The 20,734-nt window shown below is 46.8% G+C and overlaps 1 protein-coding gene across 1 annotated transcript; it reads right to left on the bottom strand.

Annotated features, from left to right (window-relative positions):
* Positions 1–18,824: 18,824 nt before the first annotated feature.
* On the bottom strand, positions 18,825–20,463 carry LOC109764545 (uncharacterized). Its single transcript, XM_020323345.4, has one exon. The coding sequence runs from the start codon at positions 20,319–20,321 to the stop codon at positions 19,167–19,169; it is 1,155 nt and encodes a 384-aa protein (XP_020178934.1). The 5' UTR covers positions 20,322–20,463; the 3' UTR covers positions 18,825–19,166.
* Between the last annotated feature and the right edge of the window lie 271 nt (positions 20,464–20,734).

Here is a 20,734-nt window from a genome sequence, read left to right as displayed (position 1 = left end):
GCAGAACCTTTGAGGAGTAAGCAATGAAGACAACCAGTGCATTGGGGCACCATTATATAGCCAACAGGCCTGCCATTCAATGATAATGGGGACATGTAATCACCTGCACTGTCCTATTGTCCTCTACTCTTAATTAAGGGCATGTGGCTAAAGATCCCTTTTGCTTAGCTTTATTACCCATATCCAAAACTAGTACATAATATAAGTATCAGCCTTTTTTAGAACAATATATGTATCAGCATGAGCATTTATACTGTAAAAATATGTACCAATAATAATATATGAGCTGAAAATAATATGAAATTGAAAAATTAAATCCTATAAGTGAACTTGGAAAAATTTCAAAACAATGGGCAAAGTACCACCGTGGTGACAATTAATTGGAACACAAGGTATTTCGGACATAAGACGCGTCTTACAGATGACAATATATGATTAAACCATGATTAGAGAGGTCCCATATCAGCAAAACCAAAATTTCTATAGAACTTTTTATCAACATATTTTTTGTATAGTCCTATTGTTCTGGAAGTAATTTTGTATCTAAATTTTGAAGGTTGTACACAACTATGTACATGGAAGGAAATACATATAGAAAAACATATATCGTAGGAAACCACCAGCCACACCCCCTATGAGAAGAATACATGAAGGTATAATGATTACATATTCAATTTAAACTCACTATACACATCAGTTCAACATGGATCACCTAGCAATACTGTGATCAACGTATTTTTAGAACTAGGTTCAAACACGAATGAAGAACAAGACCCCAGAGAGTGTATGGTACTTCTCCCATGCCGAAGTACTTCGTAATTCAACCTTGTAGCTCGGCCACCATTCCTACAAGGATTAAATCACCCATGTTGAGATGCAAAAAAACAACATGTTCATGATTGGGGAAATAAGCCTTATCCCGCACGTGTATACATAAAACAACACCATTTTATGATCAAGTGTACAGATTCCATTGGAGATACCATTTTTGAGGTCACAGATATATCTTATTGCAGCCAAGGTTGTTTCTTGATAGCCTGTGTATCTATCCATTAGTTTGATATCCTATGTGTGATGTCTTTCAGAATCGATGATAATGCACATATTATTACATGTTTTGTGTGCCAATTACCATCTTTCTCTCTGAATTCTGCTCGTAATCTCAGCTACAGTGGTCAGCAGTGGTGTGTCATGATGTGGTTTAGTCTCCAACACAAGTTCAACATAAAGAACCATTCTATGGGTTAAAGTTGTGTGTATCATCTTGTTAAGTCTGAAAATGTGCTTGTTTGTGTTCTACGAAGTCCCTTTTTCAGATAATAGATATGTATAGTCCATAATACCTGATAAGTAAATTAGATGTCTTGACATGATAAGGACTCATGTGCAGAATAATGTGGAGCTAAACATGTGTGTCATTATGGAGTAAGGGATGTTAAAGAAACGAACAAACACAAAAATAACAATCCAACTTTGTAGGGTGAATGAACTTGAATTAAATCATATTATACTATGAATCATGTTTCATGTCGTGCGAGCCAAAAGGAACAGGAAAGGGCACCAAAAAATAGGCATGGGAGGCTTAGGAAAACTCAACCAAAGCCTCTTCGGGTGTTACATGAGGAACTGAGAGGTGAGAGATTAAGCCTTCCTGTTCTTAGGCCTCTTTTCTTCCTCTTCCTGTTATGCATATGTATGTTTTATTTCCCCCTAAAGCGATTTAGCAAACAAAAAGGAAGAGGAAGGAGCGCCTAAGAACGATAGGAATGAGAGGCATCGGGAAATACCAAACTGAATCGTCACCTCTGGACAAGAGGTGAAGAACCAGCTAGGCTTTCCTCTATGTTCTCATTCCGATTGCTCTTACACCCTCTCTTTCTTCCTCTTCCTAGTTCACTTTTGAGATACCACATCAAATATGTGCACACACACATATTTGGTTTCTAAGCTAAAGCAACCAAGCAATCCTAGAAAGGAAGAGGAAGGAGTGCTTGAGAACAATAGGAATGGGAGGCATTGGAAAACACCAAAGCAAGTCCCACCTCCAACACAAGAGGTGAAAGAAAAGCAAGTTAGGTTTTCCTCCATGTTCCCACTCCCACTGCTCTTATGCCCTCTTTTCTTCCACTTCCCGGCTGGCCTTCAAGTCTCAAGTTATCTAAATATGTTGACGCATGTCTATTGTTTCTCCATCGAATCTATTGTATAATCAAAAAGGAGAGGAAGGAGTGTGCAAGAATGATAGGAATGGGGGTTATCAGGAAAAGATCCATGCCAAATATTTGCACCTTCAACACTAGAGGTGCAAACAAACAAGCAAGGTTTTCCCTCATGTTCCCACTCCGAGTGCTCTCAAGCTCTCTCTTTCTTCCTCTGCACTGCTTTCTCACGGTGCCTACATAACTAGCGAAACAAATGCTCTCAAATAACAAGCCTGAATTGTTGTACAAAGTGTTTCAGCTTTGAGGTATAAATAACGGGCAATGCACCATATGGTGAACCTTACGAGAATAAGTAATGAAGGCACCCAACGCATGGGACACCATTTGTGACGCCCGGATAGTTAAGCTACAGTGAACCTCCGCTAATGATGCCACGTCACCTCGGATTACTGTTGATAAACTCGCGTCAGTTTGAAACCCAGTTCAAATTTTAAAAATCAAGCAAACAATAAAAGTTTTCAAATTTTAAAACTAAAATGTTCGGAGTGAACCAAATATTGCATAGATAATTATGATGGAGAAACCATACCTTTATAAAATATTTAAATACTATAAGATGAATAAAACAGTAGCGAAAACTATTATTTAAATACTTTTAAATATTAAATAATTACGAAACTATTTTAGCTTGGGTAGCAAGTTAATGTGGCAGTGGCATATTTGGTAACATCAAATTAGGTGCCATTTTGGTATTTTGCTAAAACAAAAAATAAAAGGAAACTAAAAGAAAACATAAAGTAAAAATAAATAAAAGGAAAAGGATAAAATGAAAATAAAAGGAATAAAAAGCCCCCCCGACCCAACGGGGCCACGGCCCAGCCAGGTCGGCCCACCTAATTGGCCTACTTAGGCCTCCCCACCACGAAACCCTAGCCCACACCCCACTACCCTCGATCCCCCCTCTCTCTCTCGCTCGGTTCCTCTCCCCCGATCTGGATCGGGGGGCGCACGCTGCTCGCCCCCGACGCCGCCCAGTTCTGCCCCGCCGTCGCCGGCGCCCGCCTCCTCAACCCTCCTCCCCGTCGGACCGCCCCGAGCCCGGAGCTGCTCCCGACCCCATCGCCTCGACGCACGTCGCCGTCCTCGACGCCCCTCACCAAAGCACCACCACCGTCGCCCTGCTGCCTCGCCGTCGCGTCCCCGACCTCCTCCCCATGCCCCGCTGCCCTTGACCCCACGGCCCCGCGGTGAGGCCTTCCCCCCGACCTCTCCTCCTCCTCGCACGTCACGGCACCGTCCGCGCCCAGCCGCGGCCCCGCACAGCAGTCGCCGCGCGTCCACCACGCGCCCGGCCGCGCCTTCCCTCCCCGCTCCCTGCTGCTACGCTGCGTCTGCAACCGCCGGTAGCTGGTCCCGACCGCGCCCGCCTATGGCTGCCGCCACTCTGCCTGCGCCTGCCACCGCCCTCGCCGCTCCGCGTTGCGCGCCGCAGCCACCGCCCATGACCACGCCCGCCTCCTTTGCTGCTCTGGCCCCGTCGCGTCTGCGTCGCTATGGCCCCGCCCCTGCCGGTGTCGCGCGCTGCCGACCGTTTCGGCCGGACCCCAGGTCCGAGCCCCTACCCCTCCCTTGCGTGCGTTGTTGCGGCGGGAGGTGGCCAGATGGGTCACTGACCACCAGGCCCCACGCCCCTGTTAGAAAACAAAAAGAAAAAAGGAAAAAATATATATGATTAATTAATTAATTAAAAAATTAATTAACTTAGTTAACTCTGTATAGTTAACTATTTAAATCTAATTAACTTGCTAATTAAAGTGTTAGCTGTTAATTAGTGAGCAACCTATGACACACAGGACCCCCTCATTAGTTTGACTGGTCAACGGTCAAAGTTGACCGCTGATGTCATGATGACGTAATAAATGTTTTTGAATTAAATCAACTGTTAATTCTAGAAAATGGTTTAAAACTTTGAAAATTAATATAAAATAATCAGTAGCTCACATGGAAAAACTTTGTACATGAAAGTTGCTGAGAACGACGAGACGAATCCGGATACGCAGCCCGTTCGGCCGCCACACACCCCAAGCATAGCAAACACGCAACTTTCCCCCTCCGGTTCATCTGTCCGAAAACGCGAAACACCGGGGATACTTTCCCGGATGTTTCCCCCCTTCGCCGGTATCACCTCTTACCGCGTTAGGGCACACCTAACACCGCTGTTTGCTTCGTCATGCATCGTTATGCATCTGTTTGCATTGTATTCATTGTTTCTTCCCCCTCTTCTCTCCGGTAGACTACGAGACCGACGCCGCTGCTGGTGCCCTGACCGACTACGCTGTTGACGACCCCTCCTTCTTGCCAGAGCAACCAGGCAAGCCCCCCCTTGATCACCAGATATCGCCTATTCTTCTCTATACTGCTTGCATTAGAGTAGTGTAGCATGTTACTGCTTTCCGTTAATCCTATTCTGCTGCATAGCCTGTCTTTGCCACTACTGTTGTTACCTTTACCTGCAATCCTACATGCTTAGTATAGGATGCTAGTATTCCATCGGTGGCCCTACATTCTTGTCCGTCTGCTGTGCTATACTATCGGGCCGTGATCACTCGGGAGGTGATCACGGGTATAAACTATATACTTTATACATGATACATGTGGTGACTAAAGTCGGGTCGGCTCGTGGAGCACCCGCGAGTGATTCACGGATTGGGGGCTGAAAGGACCTTTGTCCCGACGGCCCTCTGGATGGATCTTTGTGGCGGAGCGACAGCGCAGGTTGAGACCGCCTAGGTGAGAGGTGGGCCTGGCCCTGGTCGGTGTCCGCGGTTACATCAATTAACACGCTTAACAAGATCTTGGTATTTGATCTGAGTCTGGCCATTTGGTCTATACGCACTAACCAACTACGTGGGAAAGATATGGGTACTCGACGTCGTGGTATCACCCGAAGCCTTCGTGACATCAGCGACTGAGCGGCAAGCGCCGGATTGGTCCACGTAACGCAACTTCCTTTGAAATGGAGGTTGCTAGGTCTGCTTCCGGCCGCCCTCGCAATGTGCAGGTGTGCAATGGGTGATGGGCCCAGACCCCTGCGCCATAGGATTTAGACCGGCGTGCTGACCTCTCTGTTGTGCCTAGGTGGGGCTGCGACGTGTTGATCTTCCGCGGCCGGGCATGACCCAGAGAAGTGTGTCCGGCCAAATGGGATCGAGCATGTTGGGTTATGTGGCGCACCCCTGCAGGGAAGTTTATCTATTCGAATAGCCGTGTCCCTCGGTAAAAGGACGACCCGGAGTTGTACCTTGACCTTGACAACTAGAACTGGATACTTAATAAAACACACCCTTCCAAGTGCCAGATATAACCCGGTGATCGCTCTCTAACAGGGCGACGAGGAGGGGATCGCCGGGTAGGATTATGCTATGCGATGATACTTGGTGAACTTACCATCTACTCTCTCCTACATGCTGCAAGATGGAGGCTGTCAGAAGCGTAGTCTTCGACAGGACTAGCTACCCCCTCTTATTCTGGCATTCTGCAGTTCAGTCCACCGATATTGCCTCTTTACACATATACCCATGCATATGTAGTGTAGATCCTTGCTTGCGAGTACTTTGGATGAGTACTCACGGTTGCTTTTCTCCCTCTTTTCCCCCTTTCCATTCTACCTGGTTGTCGCAACCAGATGCTGGAGCCCAGGAGCCAGACGCCACCGTCGACGATGACTCCTACTACACCGGAGGTGCCTACTACTACGTTCACGCCGCTGACGACGACCAGGAGTAGTTTAGGAGGATCCCAGGCAAGAGCCCTGCGCCTCTTTCGATCTGTATCCCTGTTTGTGCTAGCCATCTTATGGCATTGTTTACTTATGTCTGTACTCAGATATTGTTGCTTCCGCTGACTCATCTATGATCGAGCACTTGTATTCGAGTCCTCGAGGCCCCTGGCTTGTATTATGATGCTTGTATGACTTATTTTATTTTAGAGTTGTGTTGTGGTATCTTCTCGTGAGTCCCTGATCTTGATCGTACACGTTTGCGTGGATGATTAGTGTACAATTGAATCGGGAGCGTCACAAGTTGGTATCAGAGCCGACTGCCTGTAGGAATCCCCCTTCCACACTCCTTGGCCGAAGTCGAGTCTAGACGTTACAAAACTTTAACTAACATGGCTGTGTGCCTTACGGGCCACGTCGCCATTTGGGTGGTATTAGGATCTTTTATTCCTCGTCTATACTCTGGGATTCTAATCTCTCTTCTATTCGGGTTAAATGATTTTCTAAAATCTAACTTTAGGTTCTCGAAAACACTATCTCCCGGAGAGCCCCTTCAGTCCAGATGATCGCCGGCTCCACCAGAAGATTTTGAAGTTACTCTCTGATACTCTTTTGAGACTTTGTGCCCGTTGCTTTTGCAATTCCCTACCACCGAAATATCCCTAGGGATAAATACATACACTTGCCGTTCTTACTTTTATTTCCCAGTTGATCTTGTTATTACAAGATACCTTGAAATCCTTTCTATTGATCCGAGAATATTTTGTGCCTACTGCCTTGCAGTTCCTTGCCACCTGAATACCCCTACGGATAATTTCTCGCCCTTATCGAGTATCCGTTCATCCCCAGTTGTTCATGTGTTTCACAATGGTCTTCGAAATACTATTCGATCCTCCAAAAATCCTTAGTAGCTTATTGCTCTGCAATACTTGTCTGCTTGCATTATGGATGCTTTCCATATATCTGGCAATATTCGTTAGTATCCTTAGGCACCGTCATTTTGATCCTATTGATTCAACATGAGTGCGAATGCACGCAATCATCAGTTGATCCTTTTAAATTATCTTTTCGGCTCAGACGTCATTTTAAACATGAGCTTGTTCTCGACCAATCAGATTGCCATCGATTGAACCCCTAAGTCTATTCAACTTATCCATCCTTGATCAGAGCATTTGCTCCCGATCCCTTGATTTGAAAATCATAATTCCTTTGCTATTTAAACGTTGAATTATTCAGATGTTCTATAAACTAATGCATTTGCATTCTTTCTTCCTCTGATTGGGTATCGATACTCACATCAGCTCCATTGTGGATCGCCATATCCACTGTTGGATTATTATCCGACAATGTCCTTCATAATTAATCACCTTGTGAGTTCTTTCTCCGATACATAATGCCTTTGGTAAATTGTGTCCTCCCCTTTTGTCAACCATGCTCTGCTTTCGAGCTGGTGATATTTACTCTTGAAGCTTGTGATATATGTTCCTAAGAAGCCCCGATGGGTTGAACCAATGCCTTCCCTAATCTGTGCAAACCCGAAAGATTTCACGGGTCATACTTATCTGGTATTGCACCAGGTAAAACTTTCAACAACTAATGCCATTTCGAAAAGAAACGAGAAGTGAATGGAAGGTTATACATTGAAGAAGTGGGAGTCGACCTTGAACTTTGCGTTCATGCCCATGGACACGATGCAGATCTTATCATGGAAGCTTCTCGCAAAATAGATACCCCCTTGTTATAAGTTCTTGTATCTGCGGTTTGATCATTTACAAATGTGGTTCTGACCATATTGTTCCCCTTTGATTCAATTTCTCAGACAAGTTAAAACCACCTGTCCTCTACAGATCAATGCACCCGTCCAACCTCTATCATGATCTACCTTCGAGTATTACCCCGTGGTATCTCGATAATATCACAGAACCATATTACTTCTTATGAGTTCTTCTTCAAGTATTATTTCTCACCGATTCCAATTTCCCCTGGGTTCTGAGTTGTTAGACACTCAAGGACACCGATAAGTGAATCAATTCCGTACTCCGATCCAATAACTCTAAGTAATCTTCGTTGCTTATGAGCTTATTAATCCTTCAAGTCATTCATAGCCTGATCGGCCATATCATTATCGTGCAACTTTTAACTGTGCTACCTGGTCCTTCTTCTCGAAGCACAATTTTCGACGATGAGCTAAGCTTACGTCAACTTTCCTCGTCATATCATTTCTCCTTGAACAACAAACTTGATTTCGAGTTTGTGTTGTACCCTTGGTTCCAATAACCTTTCGTTTCACCATTCCTTTGACTTGATGTCATCGCCGATCGATTACATCTTGATATCTGTCGACTACTGTGTCGTGATCATCATCAGCATTCTGAGCTCTTCCAGGATATCAATTGAATTTATGTTGAGAAAGACCATCCTTGCCCTCGATGATTAGTGATTATCATCGACCACTCTACTGCCTTCCCTCCAACACAAACTTGTTCGTGTTCTGTGTTATACCTTGAGTTCCTTGCTATCCAGCATTTGTTCTTCTTTACCTTGGAGCATTACCATCTCTTATGTCATCAATGTTGTGAGAATTTCACCACCTCTTAAGAAATTCTTGTTGCAGCGATGCTTCTCGCCATCACCATTCTTTTCTGGCCCCTGTGTTGAGTGAACTCTGTTGTGAGAATTTAATATCGCTAGCAACCCTATTGTTTCGAAGTGAATGGTTGATAGTTTCGTTATTGAATCACCATTCTAACATTGATCATGCTACCTAAGACCATATTTCGGGTGCACCTTTCAACCAATGTTTAAATTGTGTATGTTTCCCTCGAGCATACATCATTGTGTCATTTGATCTGAAAAATGTGATCTCCTTGTTCACATGATTGTGGAAATCCATCTTTCTGGAAATCTTGATGGATTGTCGCTGGGTCCATCAGCTACCTCCTCGTCCTCTCCTTGGATTAATGATGAACTCTTGTTTCGGAACTCGCTTCCATAGTTCATTTCCTGAAAAACTTACAATGTCATCTCGTCAATTGTGTTGCACCTTTTCTTCTCAGGCATCCCGAGTCTGAGGTATCCTGACACCAATCAGATCTGAATCTCGGTCAGATATGATGGTTGGAACATTTTTCCAAGAGTTATAGCATTGGTCTATATAAGACCCGGTAAGGTGATGCCATGCCTAGCACACCTGGGCGGAGGACCTATTGTTATAGTATCCCTTTTAGCAAGCTTAGCGATTCTTCCATGAGGAAATTGTAAAACTTATTCTATAAGTTGTCCCTAATAAGTCCTTTGTGTATCCAGAGTCTGACCTTTGATTGAAGACCATGTCAATGCTATCTCGAAGCATGTCGGTGGTACTCTGATCTTCAATAAGAACAGTTGAAACAATGCTAAATTCTCATTATCAATTATCCAACCACCGTTGCATGGATAATGTCATGAAATTTCTCTTCCCTCACCTAAAGGGGTTTTCTACTTTGTATCCTATCGTGCTTGTCATTGGGAAGGATATACCCCTGAAATATGTGTTTAAATACATTTTCCTTTCCATTGTTTTGTTTGACCTTTCAGTAATCTGACTTAACTGAGCAGTGACATTTCCTTGGTCAGGTAATCACCTTGTTGCACCACTCTGTCAGTAAGATCCTGTTACTATTGTTGATGACATTACGGTAGCCACCGATGGACGAGAACTTTGCCTATTGGTCCGCCTCGTTCAACGAGCAGGAAAATGGTTCTCTTCGTCCCTCGCCCTTGGTACCGAAGTTGTTGCTGACATAACTGACAGGCTACCCTCTGACATGCCTTGCTATCATGACCGTGCAAGATGTCACCGCTCCTCCTACTTCTAATCCACATGGTGGGCCCATAACTCACAATTCCATAGGATCGAAACCTGACTCTCTTGTACACCCTGTTGTCAAAGTTAGTCCTCGCGCTTGACTTCATATGTAATTCACGGGCCACCTGCCTAGTGATCTATTCTGGTATCAGGCGCAATGCTTATTCCCATTGCTCTAAACCCCCTTCACACTTTGTTTCAGACAACAAACGATTGCGTATGCGCTTGAAACTTCCATTTTGCACCTCCTTACTCTGCTCTCGATAATTTGTTAAGTATCAATTCGAGAGTTACTTTCCGCCACCTTTCCTGATGGTATATACCAGATAAGCAACATTGTAGCGGTACGTTCTTCCGAAGTTACCCCTTGACCTTCGTACGTACGATGGAGTTCCCAAAGAAAGGATGCCGACTTCGTCACGATGACCTGAAGGAGAGAAATGAAGACATCAACGTAATGGATCAACCTCTTCGAGAAGAGCAACCAAGACCGAGAAGATCCGTTAGATTTCTCGTAACCACACCTTTCCCCCTTACTCCCGCTCCTAAATCTCGGGATGAGATTTCTTATAGTGGAGGAGAATTGTGACGCCCGGATAGTTAAGCTACAATGAACCTCCGCTAATGATGCCACGTCACTGTTGGGGAACGTAGCAGAAATTCAAAATTTTCTACGCATCACCAAGATCAATCTATGGAGTTTACTAGCAACGAGAGGGAAGGAGTGCATCTACATACCCTTGTAGATCGCGAGCGGAAGCGTTCAAGAGAACGGGGTTGATGGAGTCGTACTCGTCGTGATCCAAATCACCGATGATCCTAGCGCCGAACGGACGGCACTTCCGCGTTCAACACACGTACGGAGCGGGGACGTCTCCTCCTTCTTGATCCAGCAAGGGGGGAGGAGAGGTTGATGGAGATCCAGCAGCACGACGGCGTGGTGGTGGAAGTAGCGGGATCCCGGCATGGCTTCGCCAAGCGCAAGCGGGGAGGAAGAGGTGTCACGGGAGGGAGAGGGAGGCGCCAGGGCTTGGGTATTGCTGCCCTCCCTTCCCCCCACTATATATAGGGCCAAGGGAGAGGGGGGGCGCAGCCTTGGCCCTTCCTCCAAGGAAGGGTGCGGCCAGGGAGGAGTCCTTCCCCCCCAAGGCACCTCGGAGGTGCCTTCCCCCTTTAGGACTCTCCTTTTATCTTATCTCTTGGCGCATGGGCCTCTTGGGGCTGGTTCCCTTGGCCCATATAGGCCAAGGCGCACCCCCTACAGCCCATGTGGCCCCCCGGGGCTGGTGGACCCCCTTGGTGGACCCCCGGACCCCTTTCGGCACTCCCGGTACAATACCGATAAAGTGCGAAACTTTTCCGGCGACCAAAATAAGACTTCCCATATATAAATCTTTACCTCCGGACCATTCCGGAACTCCTCGTGACGTCCGGGATCTCATCCGGGACTCCGAACAACTTTCGGGTTACCGCATACTAATATCTCTATAACCCTAGCATCACCGAACCTTAAGTGTGTAGACCCTACGGGTTCGGGAGACAGGCAGACATGACCGAGACGACTCTCCGGTCAATAACCAACAGCGGGATCTGGATACCCATGTTGGCTCCCACATGCTCCTCGATGATATCATCGGATGAACCACGATGTCGAGGATTCAATCAATCTCGTATACAATTCCCTTTGTCTATCGATATGTTACTTGCCCGAGATTCGATCGTCGGTATCCCTATACCTTGTTCAATCTCGTTACCGGCAAGTCTCTTTACTCGTTCCGTAACTCACATCATCCTGTGATCAACTCCTTGGTCACATTGTGCACATTATGATGATGTAATACCGAGTGGGCCCAGGGATACCTCTCCGTTTACACGGAGTGACAAATCCCAGTCTCGATTCGTGCCAACCCAACAGACACTTTCGGAGATACCTGTAGTGCACCTTTATAGCCACCTAGTTACGTTGTGACGTTTGGTACACCCAAAGCATTCCTACGGTATCCGGGAGTTGCACAATCTCATGGTCTAAGGAACTGATACTTGACATTAGAAAAGCTCTGAGCAAACGAACTACACGATCTTGTGCTAGGCTTAGGATTGGGTCTCGTCCATCACATCATTCTCCTAATGATGTGATCCCGTTATCAAAGACATCCAATGTCCATGGTCAGGAAACCGTAACCATCTATTGATCAACGAGCTAGTCAACTAGAGGCTTACTAGGGACATGGTGTTGTCTATGTATCCACACATGTATCTGAGTTTCCTATCAATACAATTTTCTAGCATGGATAATAAACGATTATCATGAACAAGGAAATATAATAATAACCAATTTATTATTGCCTCTAGGGCATATTTCCAACAGTCACCTCGGATTACTGTTGATAAACTCGCGTCAGTTCGAAACCCAGTTCAAATTTTAAAAATCAAGCAAACAATAAAAGTTTTCAAATTTTAAAACTAAAATGTTCGGAGTGAACCAAATATTGCATAGGTAATTATGATGGAGAAACCATACCTTTATAAAATATTTATAAATACTATAAGATGAATAAAACAGTAGCGAAAACTATTATTTAAATACTTTTAAATATTAAATAATTACGAAACTATTTTAGCTTGGGTAGCAAGTTAATGTGGCAGTGGCATATTTGGTAACATCAAATTAGGTGCCATTTTGGTATTTTGCTAAAACAAAAAATAAAAGGAAACTAAAAGAAAACATAAAGTAAAAATAAATAAAAGGAAAAGGATAAAACGAAAAGAAAAGGAATAAAAAGCCCCCCGACCCAACTAGGCCACGGCCCAGCCAGGTCGGCCCACCTAATTGGCCTACTTAGGCCTCCCCACCACGAAACCCTAGCCCACACCCCACTACCCTCGATCCCCCCTCTCTCTCTCGCTCAGTTCGTCTCCCCGATCTGGATCGGGGGGCGCACGCTGCTCGCCCCCGACGCCGCCCAGTTCTGCCCCGCCGCCGCCGCCGCCCGCCTCCTCAACCCTCCTCCCCGCCGGACCGCCCCGAGCCCGGAGCTGCTCCTGATCACATCGCCTCGACACACGTCGCCGTCCTCGACGCCCCTCACCGGAGCACCACCACCGTCGCCCTGCTGCCTCGCCGTCGCGTCCCCGACCTCCTCCCCATGCCCCGCTGCCCTTGACCCCACGGCCCCGCGGTGAGGCCTTCCCCCCGACCTCTCCTCCTCCTCGCACGTCACGGTACCGTCCGCGCCCAGCCGCGGCCCCGCACAGCGGTCGCCGCGCGCCCCTCGCGCGTCCACCACGCGCCCGGCCGCGCCTTCCCTCCGCGCTCCCTGCTGCTACGCTGCGTCTGCAACCGCCGGTAGCTGGTCCCGACCGCGCCCGCCTATGGCCGCCGCCACTCTGCCCGCGCCTGCCACCGCCCTCGCCGCTCCGCGTTGCGCGCCGCAGCCACCGCCCATGACCACGCCCGCCTCCCTTGCTGCTCTGGCCCCGTCGCGTCTGCGTCGCTATGGCCCCGCTCCTGCCAGTGTCGCGCGCTGCCGACCGTTTCGGCCGGACCCCAGGTCACTGCCGTCGAGCCCCCTACCCCTCCCTTGCGTGCGTTGTTGCGCAGGCGGGAGGTGGCCAGATGGGTCACTGACCACCAGGCCCCACGCCCCTGTTAGAAAACAAAAAGAAAAAAGGAAAAATATTTATGATTAATTAATTAATTAAAAAATTAATTAACTTAGTTAACTATGTATAGTTAACTATTTAAATCTAATTAACTTGCTAATTAAAGTGTTAGCTGTTAATTAGTGAGCAACCTATGACACACGGGACCCCTCATTAGTTTGACTGGTCAACGGTCAAAGTTGATCGCTGATGTCATGATGACGTAATAAATGTTTTTGAATTAAATCAATCTGTTAATTCTAGAAAATGATTTAAAACTTTGAAAATTAATATAAAATAATCAGTAGCTTAGATGGAAAAACTTTGTACATGAAAGTTGCTCAGAACGACGAGACGAATTCAGATACGCAGCCCGTTCGCCCGCCACACACCCCTAGCATAGCAAACACGCAACTTTCCCCCTCCGGTTCATCTGTCCGAAAACGCGAAACATCGGGGATACTTTCCCGGATGTTTTCCCCCTTCGCCGGTATCACCTCTTACCGCGTTAGGGCACACCTAACAACGTTGTTTGCTTCGTCATGCATCGTTATGCTTCTGTTTGCATTGTATTCATTGTTTCTTCCCCCTCTTCTCTCCGGTAGACTACGAGACCGACGCCGCTGCTGGTGCCCTGACCGACTACGCTGTTGACGACCCCTCCTTCTTGCCAGAGCAACCAGGCAAGCCCCCCCCCCTTGATCACCAGATATCGCCTATTCTTCTCTATACTGCTTGCATTAGAGTAGTGTAGCATGTTACTGCTTTCCGTTAATCCTATTCTGCCGCATAGCCTGTCTTTGCCACTACTATTGTTACCTTTACCTGCAATCCTACATGCTTAGTATAGGATGCTAGTATTCCATCGGTGGCCCTACATTCTTGTTCGTCTGCTGTGCTATACTATCGGGCCGTGATCACTCGGGAGGTGATCACGGGTATAAACTATATACTTTATACATGGTAGATGTGGTGACTAAAGTCGGGTCGGCTCGTGGAGCACCCGCGAGTGATTCACGGATTGGGGGCTGAAAGGACCTTTGTCCCGACGGCCCTCTGGGTGGATCTTTGTGGCGGAGCGACATGGCAGGTTAAGACCGCCTAGGTGAGAGGTGGTCCTGGCCCTGGTCGGTGTCCGTGGTTACATCAATTAACACTCTTAAGGAGATCTTGATATTTGATCTGAGTCTGGCCATTTGGTCTATACGCACTAACCAACTACGTGGGAAAGATATGGGCACTCGACGTCGTGGTATCAGCCGAAGCCTTCGTGACGTCAGCGACTGAGCGGCGCGCGCTGGATTGGTCCGCGTAACGCAACTTCCTTTGAAATGGAGGTTGCTAGGTCTGCTTCCGGCCGCCCTCGCAACGTGCAGGTGTGCAATGGGCGATGGGCCCAGACCCCTGCGCCATAGGATTTAGACCGACGTGCTGACCTCTCTGTTGTGCCTAGGTGGGGCTGCGAGGTATTGATCTTCCGCGGCCGAGCGTGTTGGGTTATGTGGTGCACCCCTGCAGGAAAGTTTATCTATTCGAATAGCCGTGTCCCTCGGTAAAAGGACGACCCGGAGTTGTACCTTGACCTTATGACAACTAGAACTGGATACTTAATAAAACACACCCTTCCAAGTGCCAGATATAACCCGGTGATCGCTCTCTTACAGGGCGACGAGGAGGGGATCGCCGGGTAGGATTATGCTATGCGATGATACCTGGTGAACTTACCATCTACTCTCTCCTACATGCTGCAAGATGGAGGCTGCCAGAAGCGTAGTCTTCGACAGGACTAGCTATCCCGCTCTTATTCTGGCATTCTGCAGTTCAGTCCACCGATATTACCTCTTTACACATATACCCATGCATATGTAGTGTAGATCCTTGCTTGCGAGTACTTTGGATGAGTACTCACGGTTGCTTTTCTCCCTCTTTCCCCCCTTTCCATTCTACCTGGTTGTCGCAACCAGATGCTGGAGCCCAGGAGCCAGACGCCACCATCGACGACGACTCCTACTACACCGGAGGTGCCTACTACTACGTTCAGGCCGCTGACGACGACCAGGAGTAGTTTAGGAGGATCCCAGGCAGGAGCCCTGCGCCTCTCTCGATCTGTATCCCAGTTTGTGCTAGCCATCTTATGGCATTGTTTACTTATGTCTGTACTCAGATATGATTGCTTCCGCTGACTCATCTATGATCGAGCACTTGTATTCGAGCCCTCGAGGCCCCTGGCTTGTATTATGATGCTTGTATGACTTATTTTATTTTTAGAGTTGTGTTGTGATATCTTCCCGTGAGTCCCTGATCTTGATCGTACACGTTTGCGTGTATGATTAGTGTACGATTGAATTGGGGGCGGCACACCATTGTACAATCAATGATAGTGGGGTCTCATGATGGAGCCATGTCCTATTTTTCTCTACTCATAAATTAGAGCAAGTGAATGAAGATCTCTTCTGCTTATCTGTTACCCATATCTGAAACAGGTATATTATATTTGTATTAGCCTGTGTGTTTATAGAGTAAAAATGTGTAGCAATAGGAAATCATGAGATAAAAACAGTATGAACTTGGAAAAATTAAACTCTCTAAGTAAACTTTGATAGATTGCGGAACAATAGGGAAATAACACTAAAGTGACAACAAATTGGGGAAATAACACTAAAGTGACAGCAAATTGGTACACAAGGTACTTACGAGACGAGCTGCACTATTAGCTGACAAAATATGATTAGCCCTTGATTATGGAGAACTCATATCAGCAAAATCCAATGTACATATGCCATTTTCTCAAGATAAAATGTGTATAGGGCTAGGGTTATGTTCTGTAAGTAGTTTCATACCAAATTCCGAAGACTGCTCACAACTATGTACATAGAAGGAGATAAAAACATATCGCCAAGGAAATCATTAGCCACAACCCCTGTGAGGAAAATACATGGATGTATAATGATCATATATTTTGTTTGAACTCACTGTATAAATCGGTTCGGCATGCATCGCCTAAACACCACGATGAACAACCTAATATTTTTGGGACAAAGTTCAGACACAAAGATTGAGATCGTGAAGAGATTTGAGTACTTCTTCCACCCGTCATAATCTTAGAAATCACAACCTTGTAGCTCGGCCGCCATCACTAGAAGGATCAAATCACCTAGCTTGCAATGCAAATACCCACCAAGATTCAAGAGTGGAGGAAATAAGTCTTATCTCGCACGTCTTAACAATCTATAATAAAACACCTTTTTACGATCATGTACAAATCCCATTGGAGTTAAGAGTTTTCGAAGTAGTTGTCTCTTGCTAGCATGCTTTTATATATGTTAGTTTGCTATGTGATGTGTGAAGTCTTTAGGATACTAAAGACTTCCTGCAATCTAAGTAGTATGTGCACACATATTTATGGGTTATACATTAATCTTTTGCTCAAGCAAAAGAGGAGAGGAAGGAGTGCTCAAGAACCATACAAATGGAAGGCATCAGGAAAGCACAAAACTAAATATTTGCACCTCCAAAATGAGAAGTGGAAACAAAAAACTTAAGCTTTCCTCCATGTTTCCATTCCTAGTGCTCTTGTGCTCTTTCTTCCCCTTCCCTACTTACTCTCGGAGCCTACAAAATCTGAAGAAAAAAAGTATGAGACAACAAGCTTGAATTGCTGGACGAAGTGTTACAACTTTGATGTATAAATAGACGTGTTGTGCACTATGTCGAGAACCACATGGGAATCAAGTAATGAAGACACCCAACGCATCTAGTATCACTATAGAGTTAATGATAATGGGGCCCTTTGTCATGTACTGTACAAAGCATGTGCATGGAGATCTCTCTCTTGCATGTTACTTTCTTCACAGTTAATATCTCTCTTGCAAAGATGATTGCGTCGGGAAACATCAGGAGATGTCACCCTCCAGTCAGTAATTTCTTACACGAGACCTCCATAACGAATGTTGTTTATCAAATTCGCAAAAACATCAATGGCATAGCTCACAATTGTGCTCATCAGGATCTCAATTCAAGAATAGAACTTGTCTTCACCCATTCTTCTCAAGGCAATTCTTCATGCCCTTCTATGTTTTCTCCTCATAACTTTGAGGTGGAGGGATTTGTAATACACATTGTACTTTGCTTTTGAGATGAATGAAAATTTGACGCTCAATGGTACCTTCCTTGTGTTAAAAAAAAGACGCTGATAACGCCCACACGTGTGGTTGAAGCAATACCCGTCCACACGTCCTACAACATACAGATTGCGCCACGTCACCGTATGCATGCATGTGAGAATCTTTTTGAATTTTCAGTTTTTAAAATGTTTTATCTCTTAAATGAAAAATCTGATTGAAGATCCGTTTTCACCATTAAATCCATTGCGACGAGATCTTCGTAACTCGATCCCATATCAATATGTTTCGATGACATTTTTTTGGGGTTAAAAGTTACCATGTCTATTGCACATGAATTGTCATGGTGTTTACACTGAAGTTGCCATGATATGTTTCAGCTATTTTTTCTTCTACCTTTAAAAGCAAATTTTAACATATTATAAAACGGGAATTAAGAAACCAGACTTGCCATGAACCATAAATTAAAATTGCCATGATACATGCACTTAAAATTGCAATGGTTCATATAAAAAATAATTTTCATGGTCAAAGTACTGAAATTGCCATGGTCAAAATACTAAAATTGTCATGATCTATAAAGTAAAATTGCCGCATGGCAACTTTAGTGTAAACACAATGGTAACTACAGTGTAAACATCATGACAACTTTTGACCAAATTTCTTTTTCGTCAAAACATATCAACATGGGATTTAGTTTTGAGGATCTCGTCAAGACGGACGGATTTAATGGTGAAAATGAATTTTTAATTGAATTTTTTAATTAAAAGATAAAACATTTTTAAGCCGAAAACCAAAAAGATTTCCGCTAATATCATCTTTTTTGACGTGGCAAAATGAATGATAATAGAGGCATTTGGACCATGTTGTTTCGTACCACACGTGTGGGTGTTATTATTTGGGTAAATAAAAGGTGGAAGCTTCGAAGCGTTTGTTAAGATAGTGACCCAAAGCTGATCCTTCATGTACGCATTTTCCTCATGTTTTTCAAAAACAGCTCACCGAGATGCTGAAATTCAAGTGTGAGCCCCCTATGAATCGTAATTCAGAAAAAAAAGGAAGCAAAAAAAAACTTTTTTTTTACAATTAGCTCATTTTTAAGAAAAAATAGCAAAGAAAAGATGTGTGATTGTATGGACAAAAAAGAAAAAAAATGGTGCTAAAAAACCTTTTAAGAGCACTCTTTTTTGCCTTTCTTTGCAAAGATTGCCACATGACTATTCTCGACGAAAATTTACATGCAGTTAGAACTTGGTCAAATTTATTCAATTTCACATCTTAAAATGAATTTTCGGACGAACTTAAAACGAATTTGCAGTTTCACAGTACCTGTGATTTTGTTTCTTTGAGGGACAGTCCAGTCCATGTGGTTTTCAGAACAAGGAACAGAGTGCTGCTACGTTCAGCACACTAGTAATCATCATCACACTCCCAACATTTTTATCACGTCTAGAACAAAATAATGAACATACATACGGTCATCAGGATGGCTTTAGGCCTTGATCATCACAGCCAGATCTTTATCAGCCAACAAGAAAGCAAGAGAACAATTTTCGTCAAATGGCAGTAAAGTTTTGAGCTTCTAAAATGCAGAGGTTGGCGATGGTGATTCGTCGTCAGGAGGCAGCCACCAGCCGGAGCGTCTCCTCCGGGTGCTTCTCGGCGCCCTTCTCGGCGAGGAGGAGGAGGGAGTGCAGGTCGCTGCCGTTGGCGAGGCTGTTGAACTCGACCGACCTGGACGGGTCCGTGGGGTACCTCCGCTGGCAGAAGGTCATGAGCCGCTTCACCGACTGCAGGTACTTCCTCGTCGTCTCGTCGTTCATCACGTGGGCGACGCCGTTGGCGTGGATCTTCTCCCGGGCCGACCGCTCGTGGATGCCCACCATGGTCACCCCGATCGGCCACGGCGAGTTGCCGATCGCCAGCTTGATGTAGCTGTCCGTGGCCGCCAGGTAGTCCCGCCGCGCGCAGCACCGCACCACGTCCAGCAGCGCGCGCCGGACGTCGCCGGGGAGGGCCTTCTTCCTGCACAGCCTGAAGAGCGGCTCCAGGTAGCGCGCGCACTGCTTGCACGTGGCCACCGCGGCCTTGCCCCTGGCCGTGCGCCGCTCCGCCTCGGGCGTCTCGTCCAGCTCCTGGTTCCATTCGCTCAGCAGCCGCTTGAAGAAGGCCACGATCTTGTCCTCGTCGCAGAGCTCGTCGAACGGCGCCTCCTCCTCGCTCTCGCCGTGGCTGCTCTCGGCAACGCCGGGCTTGGGCTTGGACGCCACAGCCAAGGCCTTGGCGCGCGGGGCCTGGATGTCGCGGAGGAAGTCGTTGGTCTGCCCCTCCCCGATCTCGGCGGCGTCGACGCCCGCGACCGCGGCGGGGTCCTCGAGCGCGTCGTGGAGGCGGCGGAGGCGCGCGGCGTCGTCCTCGCCGAAGAGCGTGGCCGGCTGGCGCAGCAGGCGCAGGCGCCGGATCACCTCCTCCCTCGGGAGCGACGACGACTCCCTCGAACCGTCCACTCGGTCGCTGGACGCCTTCGCCGCGTCGGCGACGGCGGCTGGGGGCAACGTGGGCATCGAGGAGGAGGAAGACGAGGCGGCGGCGGGGTGGGACCGGAGCTGCTCCCCCTTCCTCTTCTTCTCGAGGAGGCGCTCCTGCTCGGCGACGCGGAGGCGCTGGACCTCGCGCGCCTCGATCTCGGCGCGGCGGAGCACCTTGCGGCCGCCGAAGTCGGCGTCCAGCTGCTGGCGCTTGCGCTGCAGCTCGCGCTTCAGGACGTCCATGGCAATGGCTCGATCGATCTGGATGGCTCTCGCGGAGGCTGCGGCTGCGGTGAATCGGAGCGCGGCGCGGTCGGCTTTTGAGATTTCCGGGAGCGGGGTCTGGAAGGTTCGTGATAGAGCTCGCGTTCTGGATCGGTGGTGGTGGTGCCGGAGAAGGAATCGGAGGAGCGAACGAGCCCGCGCGAACCTTCTCGAGCCTCTTTGAACCTACGACGCGGAAGGCCGACGTAACTCTCGGCCCGCTACAACAGACCCAGAAAGCACAAGGCGCGAGGCCCAGCGAGCAGCAGCCCGGCGAGGTGACGCGAGGCCCAGGGGGGCTAGCGACAGAAGTGCTATAGCGAAAATACATAACATGGTTGAAAAAGTTCCATTGGCGCCAATGTGAATGAATAGCAAAAAAAAAAAAAAAA

This window comes from Aegilops tauschii, chromosome 4, assembly GCF_002575655.3.
Source record: "Aegilops tauschii subsp. strangulata cultivar AL8/78 chromosome 4, Aet v6.0, whole genome shotgun sequence".
Classification (NCBI taxonomy): domain Eukaryota; kingdom Viridiplantae; phylum Streptophyta; class Magnoliopsida; order Poales; family Poaceae; genus Aegilops; species Aegilops tauschii.
The sequence above is the reverse complement of the archived record's forward strand: the minus strand, read 5'-3'. Positions and strand labels throughout refer to the sequence as shown.

Coding starts and splice junctions, on each gene's coding strand:
- LOC109764545 (XM_020323345.4), bottom strand. CDS start 20,321: ATGGACGTCCTGAAGCGCGAGCTGCAGCGCAAGCGCCAGCAGCTGGAC.